Source organism: Coffea arabica, chromosome 6e (assembly GCF_036785885.1).
Source record: "Coffea arabica cultivar ET-39 chromosome 6e, Coffea Arabica ET-39 HiFi, whole genome shotgun sequence".
NCBI classification, from domain to species: Eukaryota; Viridiplantae; Streptophyta; class Magnoliopsida; order Gentianales; family Rubiaceae; genus Coffea; species Coffea arabica.
The window spans coordinates 1,413,231-1,421,658 of NC_092321.1; the positions used below are offsets into that span (position 1 = coordinate 1,413,231).

General features: G+C 38.3%; 1 protein-coding gene across 4 annotated transcripts; it reads right to left on the minus strand.

Moving 5' to 3' along the window:
- Positions 1-62: 62 nt before the first annotated feature.
- On the minus strand, positions 63-7,459 carry LOC113694778 (acetyl-coenzyme A carboxylase carboxyl transferase subunit alpha, chloroplastic). 4 transcript variants are annotated; one of them, XM_027213642.2, is made up of 14 exons: positions 7,322-7,459; positions 7,024-7,138; positions 6,711-6,942; positions 5,592-5,966; positions 5,424-5,498; positions 4,472-4,579; positions 4,184-4,344; positions 3,751-3,865; positions 3,508-3,662; positions 2,508-2,559; positions 2,358-2,426; positions 1,860-1,937; positions 666-1,769; positions 63-553 (listed from the first exon to the last, which is right to left on the minus strand). In XM_027213642.2, the coding sequence occupies exons 4-14, from the start codon at positions 5,931-5,933 to the stop codon at positions 527-529; spliced, it is 2,286 nt and encodes a 761-aa protein (XP_027069443.1). In that variant the 5' UTR covers positions 5,934-5,966; positions 6,711-6,942; positions 7,024-7,138; positions 7,322-7,459; the 3' UTR covers positions 63-526. The 4 variants fall into 4 exon arrangements, with proteins under 4 accessions (XP_027069443.1, XP_071910355.1, XP_027069442.1 ...); XM_072054254.1 differs by lacking the exons at positions 6,711-6,942; positions 7,024-7,138 and having other exon boundaries at positions 7,322-7,428; XM_027213641.2 differs by lacking the exon at positions 7,322-7,459 and having other exon boundaries at positions 6,711-7,107.
- Between the last annotated feature and the right edge of the window lie 969 nt (positions 7,460-8,428).

The following is an 8,428-nucleotide window of genomic DNA, read 5'->3' on the forward strand; positions in this document are numbered from 1 at the left end:
ACATTTTAGAGTACCAGGAAATATCATACAACAGCGGGATGAAGAGTATAATCACGAGAGAATACGAAATGCCTTGAAAATTTATTTGCCAAATAGATTTAGTCTGAATGAAGAAGTTCATGATTACAATACTCCCCCGGGTCCTATTAGGGCTTTTTCAAGATGTACATCTCGAATTCGGTTTGCCCCATACTTTCAGGGTAACGTAAACCATGCTACTAGCTTTTGGATAAATTTAACGCATGCTTCTCCTTAAATAGTTTTATACAATGACTCGCGTTCAACTACAAAACAGATTACACCTACCAAAAACTTTTGAGATCACAAAGTTTAAATTATAATCCACGATGGTATACTAAAGCAAACTGGAAACGCTGTCAGCAGAATGTCGTATCGTCAGAACAGGCAAAGATTCACAGGTTCCTTTTGTAGAAGATGACTCCAACAAATAGTTGTAGAAAGTTTCGTCTCCAAATTGTTGCTATAGTTTCAACAGATTCATCCACTGTCACGATTGGTTGCATGGCTAGTTACTAGCAATCTTCACCTGCGACTGAAAATGATTCAGCATTACAAATCATGGAGGATAATCAAATCTCAGCCAAGGATGAAAAGCTACATGAACTCAAAAATCAGAAAAAAGTAAGAGATCTGCTCAGAGTCACCTCAACTTTTGGTCCATCATCATACTTCAAATTGTCATCCACAATGTTCTCTTTTAGCAAACTTCCATTTGTCCCTTTAGAAGATTCAAGGTCTTCAGAAATCTCTGCCTTCAGCTTCTTATGCTTCTCTTGTAGTTCCGAGAAGCTCATAGCATCAACCAGGCTCTTCTTTATTTGCTGCCACAATGCCTGAAACTTTGCCTTTGATTCTGCATCTGGCGTCTTTCCAGCCTTTGCCACCTCTCTTTGTAAATACTTAATCTTGTCTTTCAAATCAGTTGACCTCACAACATCTTCCATTATACCAGTAATTTCCCTGTTAAACTTGTCTACTTTTTCCTGTGCTTCTACAGACGAGGGTGGTGGATAAACATACAGATTCAACGACTTGAGAATACCAGTAAACTCCGACTCTATTTCATCCTTCAGCAGCAAACTTTTCTCCTTCACCTCCTCTGAAATTCCTGAGTTCTCAATTTCAGCCCTTAATGCCTCAATCTTTTGCCTTAACTCAGGCTGCTCAGTAAGCTCCTTGAATCTCTTATTGATCTCCTGCTTCAGTTCACCAACCTTGTTGCTCTCCCCAGACAGATTCTGTGCATTGGATAATTCCTGCAACATGTCAAGTTTGTATTTCAGGCTTGCATAGTTAGGAGCACTAGAAAGCTTTTGGTTGAATTCAGTTCTAAGCTTATCAATCTTCTCCTTCAAAGCGGTGTTCATGGGCTGATCATTTGAATTCCTTGCTTTTGCAAACTCTTCTCGCAGCACCACAATTTTGTCCCCAAAACCCAGAGCTTTAGCAGCTTCAGAAAATTCCAATTCAACCTCTCTTTTCAGTTTCTCTATCATCTCTTTAAGACCTGATCCTGGCTTCTCTGTTGATGTTTCTCTGGCTTTCAGTATCTGTTGTTTTAGCTTTTCGACCTCCTCCTTCAATTCGAGACCTGAAGTCTTGCCAGGCTGAATAATGGGAGTATCTTTCTTTTTCATGTTAACCTTCTTCTGTGGATCTACTGGAATTCCCTCTTGGAATCCACCGATCTTTCGGAACTTCAGGTACCTATGCTTCAATAATTCTTCCTGGTCCATCTTTACCAGTTCCTATAAAACCAGATGTATGCATAGAGTGAATGATCAAAAACAATTCGAGAGTGGAAAAAAATTTCAAAAAAATCAAGACAAATTACTCACATCCATGGCATCAAGAATTGCAGTTTTAATCTGTTGTGAGGTCCAGTGCGAATCTGCATGTGCACCACCAAGAGGCTCCTGCAAAAAGCCACAAGTTTTGTTAGGCACCACAGAGAATGAATGCAATATAAACCTGAATGAAGAGAAGCACCCTTTGTTAAAGAAATCATTCAGTCACTAATCTATTGCCAACTTAGTGTGATTTATCAAGCATGCAGGTATCCTAAGAGAAGTGAATTACATGATAGGTAATTTAGATAGATGTCACTTGACATACTACGGATTTTGCTGCTGGAATCGAACTATTTGTATGAATATAGACAAGACTTGAGATTAACAGCATCATTCAATATTTAATACTATCATCCAAATGATTATGACTGTACTACAGTAGTCAAGCATACCATAAGCAGAGAAAAAAATGGTTTGGACAACAGATTTCAATGAACACAGAAGAAAAAGTTCACATAAAGGACATAAATATCATGAGAATATTACGGGAATGACACCGTCAGCAATCTGCAGCTTGCACAGCTCTGCAGCAGTAATCTTAAGTTTCTCAGCAGCCTGCAAAATAGGTTATTATATAAGAACCAATCACGTCTTTTCAAGATCCATCATATGTTACGCAGTGAATCATAAGATAACCTTTGGAGAGGCTTTGGCAGTCTTCCATAAGATTGCTGCGCAAGCTTCTGGGCTGTATAATGGAAATAGGTTAAAGAAGAAGATTCAAATCAGCACAAAATGAGCATAGTACAAAACAACAATACGAAGTTGATTAGGAAATACAAGCAACTACAAAGGTTTGTCTTCCATATAAAATAAATTCCAAAAAGGGAAGGGGAACTTTGGTACTAAATGCCCAAACTGAAGGTGCTTCTCTCATGTCTTGGATTCAGAGACAAGACTGCCCAAGTTACAAATACCATGCATGTGGGACCACCACCAGGTTTAAGTTGTGTAGCATTACATAGCCTAAGCGCAATTTAGTGCTAAGTACTGATACACACTGTCCACTGGATGATAGTTATTTTAATATATCTGCCAGAGGAAATACAAGAAGAGAAGAAAACAAAAGGCTTTAATTCTTTCCTACTCTAGTCTTTAGCAATATTTCTGATAATGGGAACATTTACACAGAGTGCATGGTTATTTTGCAAACCATGTAAAGGATATGAAACTAAAGGATTCTGGATACAAGAAATTAAATCAAGGAAAACTTTGGAAGTATGCACAGAAATGATTTGATCTATACTCGGTCGAACTACAGAAGAGACCAGATGATTCAAAAAGAGCAACAACATTCTTAAGGGGTTGCTGATTTTATCAAGTAGTGATAATAACTGAACTAGAACTAGTCCAGAAACAAACAGAATAAACGAAGGTATCATTCTTTAGGATGCCGCATATTAGCTCAAAATAGGAGACTTTTATAGCCCATATATCAAAGGAAATTTAATCTCCATGGCACTTATCGATGCAGAGATTTTTCTACAAACCCGATGAACCAATAACCAAATTACGTATAGCACACCCACACTAAAAACTACACCATGCACAAAAAATTAGCGGATCTAACACCTTTCAAGGTCACAAGTACATAATACCAACATTTTCTACATGTAAGAAGAACATAATAAAGCACCTGGCAACATAGAAGACAGCATTTTCTAGCATTAGAAGTTTGTTGGCGCAACCAATTGCGAGAGCACCACCAGAACCACCTTCTCCTATAACAATAGAGATAATTGGTACTTTCAATCCAAACATAGTTCTCAGGTTGCGAGCTATGGCTTCCCCCTGTATAGAGCCAAAAAAGGAAAAAAATAAGTTGAAGACTTTCAGCTTGGCAGAAAAACTCTGTATCATATTGTCAGTGAAGATGTACTTGGCCTAGTTCCTCAGATTTAAGGTCAGCATAAGCTCCTGGAGTGTCAATAAAAGTAACAATTGGAAATCCATGGTGATCTGCATAATACATCATGCGCATAGCCTTCCTGTAACTGTAAAAGAGAGAGAGAGAGAGAGAGATGGTTGTTTAGACTTTAGAACCCTATCTATGGTGCAATTAAATTGCACAACTGCCATGATATGTAAGCTTCAGATGCTTCATTTTGAAAACCAAGGACCTAATCATATACAGTGTACAACTTCATGTGTGAGGCATTTTTTCTTGGTCTTGTCCAGTCATTAATAACTTGATTATGTTTAGATAATAGTAGATAGAAACAACGCTTGTAAGAAAAATAAGAGATCACTCAAAAATTTGTACAGATGCATATACTCTAGGATGAACTTATCCTAAATCATTAGTTGATTACCCATGGGGAGTAGGCATTCCAAAATTTCGCTGAATGTTCTCCTTTGTGTTCCTGCCCTTCTGATGGCCCATGAACATGTAACATCTACCATTTATTGTTCCCAGACCAGTCACAACAGCAGGATCATCATACCCAGCACGGTCACCATGAAGCTCTACAAACTGAACATTTTGGACATTAAGATGATCAGAAAGACTTTTGGCCATTAAGATGACCAGAAAGAGATAACTAGAAACTCATTTGAAAGGAAAGTAAAAACGTTGAAAAGGATTCAGTAAGCTTGCAGACCTTCTCTGTAATATTAAAAACATGATCAAGGAATGTCGGTCTATTAGGATGCCGTGCAATGTTCACACGTTGTATGGGAGTCAGATGTGTGTACAGATCTTTTAAAGCCTGAAAAGATCATGTAGCAAGTAAGATACACATTGAAGTATTAGCTGAAAGTTGCAAAACTTCAACTTGAACTAAACTATGGACATGTATGAATCAAAATATTAAACAGCAAACCAGATAAAGTATGATCTACATCATTCTTTCACAAAAATCCAGAATAGGGAAGATAATCAGTTTGGAAGGAACAACTAGTAATATATGCCCTGCAGCATCTAAAAGGAAAATACCATAGAACATCAGGCACTTGCTTATAGTAGTCGCAAACAAAGGTATTCTTTGTCTTTCTATGAATCTGATTGATAAATCAACAGATCAACAACTTCCAAATGTTTTGCATGACAATGGTCCTGGAAGTCATATCTATTCTTCTCAAGCTATCACACGTGAACCAGAACAAAAGCAATGCACAACAATCGATAATTCAAATGTATTGATGGATGATTCAAATCAGATGATTATCCCCAACCCCAGCAGCACAGCCAGAGAGATGGGAAGATAAATCCCTTATGGCTCTCCTCGGCCAATAATATCCCCAACAAGTTATAAAAGAACAAGTGAGCATTTGGAAATAAGCCAGCATGGAGAGGTCCTAGAGAGAGATCTAACTCTATCTACATACAATAATCCACAAGTAAACCTAAATAGAGTAAAAGATTGGAGACATAGCACGGCAAGAAACAATATGCTGATAATGTGAAATGCCAAAATTGATAATGGTGTGAACCTGAATGATCCTTTTCATAAAAACAGCATTAACGTGAACCATACCAAAGTTGCATTTCAATATCATACATTATCACATCCAAACTGAATCACATACTACGGTACACATTAACAGTCAAACCTGTTGATATTTGTTCTCCAGGGAGATAATCTGATCACTGAAGTCCAGACCAGTTTCATTTGCCATCCTTTGTACCTACAACCGCACAAAACATTTTTCTCTGAAGCTACCTACTGAAAATTCCAACTCCAATAAAAGATACTAATTCAGTCAATAGAAGGTTATTACGTCAATAATTTTCTTTTGCAGGTCCATAAGAGGTTTCTCAAAATCCAGTGTAACTGGCTTGGGTTTCTCCTTTAGAGGCTTGAAGGGAGAGAGATGACTAAGGACTCCACCCCTAACATTGGGGTCAGGGTCTTCTGGCCATGGATACTCATGCTTTTTAACCTTCCTGAGCTTGGCTGAGACAGCAAAATCCGTCCTTTTTGATCCAATATGCGCCCTCCCGAGCACTCTCAGAGGAACACCAGAAACACCATTACTTGAGCTCCGCAAAAGGTCGGAAGCAGAAGGTTTGGATGACAGTTTCCCACTAAATGTGACTGGAGGTTGAGGCGTTGCAGCCATTCTGGAAAGACCGCCGTTTTTTATTACCAGGCCCTAAAGGTATGCCACCCAAATAAGGGAAACGTCAGAATGATTGATCATATGATATTAGAGCAAGAATTTTGTGAGAGCAGCATGGAGTGTCTTCCCTCCTCAACTTTTCCTGGGGAGGAGAAGCGGGAATGGGTATCAAAGAAGTCCCTCCTCATCGGAAACAGAGAGAGATCTCTTTTTTATTTTTTTTGTCCCGGGGGCTATAAACAAGATAGGGAGTTTTGGTCAAGTTTTTAGATAATAGCAAGCATTGTCCAGTTTTATCCTTCCTGCAAAGATTTACTAAGAAAAATTCAAAAAGTTGAATTGTTTACTGTTAGGCAGCGATAGATTTTCTAGACAAAATAGAGTCAGTGGACTTGTGTTGGGGACATATCAAAAATAGAAAAACACGCCATTAGCTAAATGATGATCCAACAGAAATTAACAATAAGTAGTTGTTAACATTCAATGATTCATAACAAGATGATTTTGTGAGAAGGTGGAAATCAGCTGAAAAATCAAATCGCAAAAAAGAGATGTAAGCGCCACGGATTTCTGTCAGCAAGTGGAGTTCTAGAAACAAGAGATGTAATCAACTAGACCAATTGGCAAAGGAATTGACACAGAATTCCTCATTTATTCACCACGCGTGGTTCATTAATCTATCAATACAAATTAAACGGAAAAAAACAAAAAGGCACAAATTAACATTGCAATCTGCATGCATACATTAATCAAGCTAAGAATGATAAGGGAGCAAACCTAGAAAGGATTCAAGAGCGGACGAAACCAAAGCGTGAAGAAGAACGCAGAAAAAAAGAGGGTGGAAGGTCCAGATTCGGCAGACAGAGGTGGGGGAGAGGGATCTGAGTTGTACTACTACTAGTAGACCCACCACCACGATCGGCTAAATGAAGGACTTTGTTATTACCGACGGTGTTGCTACACTCCTCCTCCTCCTCTTCCTCTTCCTCTTCCTCTTCCAGTCCTACTACTATATTGCTTGTAGATTTAAAAAAGAAAACAGAGAGAGAGAGAGATAGACAGTGCAAAGAAGCATTGGAGAGATCGTCACCTGGGACTGGGAGAGCTTGTTTGGGTTTATTATTCAGTACACCACTCGCACACACTCACGCACTTTCTCTATCGCTCCTTTTCTAGAGCATATGTTTCTTTTTCTTCTTTTATTTCTGTGGAGGGGAGTAATAATAATAATATATTTTGTGAATTGTCGATAGTTCTTATGCAAAAATATTTTATGAGTGCGTGTTGTGCGTGAGAGAGAAAGAGAGTGGGATGGGGAACGTAGTACCGTACTGTAAATAGTAGAAGTAGAAAGTGCTGGTAGAGACGGTAGTAGATTGGAAACAAACCTAGCAGCAGGGGGATGTGCTTAAATGAGCCAGCATTTTTCGGTTTGGCCGTTAAGAGGGGAGGGAGCGTGAGAGCGAGACGACTCCCCATGCCAGCTTTGATCGAGTCATATGGTGTTTGAGTTTGAGACGACAGCGTTTGCTAGCTGCCTGTGACGGTTACCTGAACCCTTCCTATCCCAACGAACACCGTACACGACCACGACCAGTCCGATTTGAGTGTCACGTGATGTTAGGAGCATAGGCCACGTGTGCTGGGTCGATGGCCCCAAGGTTTCTTGCCTTTGGCCTCCCCTCCCAACTCCCACGCCTGCCCTAGTTATCCATATTTATAGTATCAAAATGCTTTTCTTTATTGCTTAGATATTTATGCTTTTTTATCTCGCCTGTTTTTGTATTTATAAAATATCGCTCTGTTTGAATTGTAAATTATTTGAGATATTTTTACTGTAGCACTTTTTATGATGTGATGTATGTGAGATAAAAAGGTGTGTTGGAAATTGTAATGATGATATAAGCAAATAAATTTTGATAAATAATCCTCTATCCAAACAATTAGTTTCCAATTGCTCCCTTCGAGTTGAATTTTTCGTTTTGGAATTGAGTACAATCGTATTCCTCGCTTAATTATTGGTATTCCACGCCATCTAATATTCCACCTATAAAAATAAATTTATATAAATGCTGCTTCGGGTTAGTTAGAATTATTCGAACTAACTTGGGTGATTGCAGTGGTCAAATTTAGGGTCAAATGCGTTAGCTTTGGGTTCGGTAGTTTCATAGGCGATATTTATACTAGTTTACTTGTTTCTTTTTGTGTAATTCGATCATCTGATCAACTACCGGAAATGATAGGGGTGGCAATCGGACCCACGTATAGCAGAAAATTTGCTGACCCAAACCTGACACGAACTCGAAAATTTCGGGTTACCTGGTCAACCCGAAATGACCCAAAACTTAATTTTAATTTATTAATTTACCACTATAATTTCTAATAAAATTAATTTCTCACAAAACTAATTACATAATCAAGTAATAAAAATTTAAATAAATAATCTCAAATCAAATTTAAAATAAATTAAACACCGTAAAAGTGTTTTATCCAAA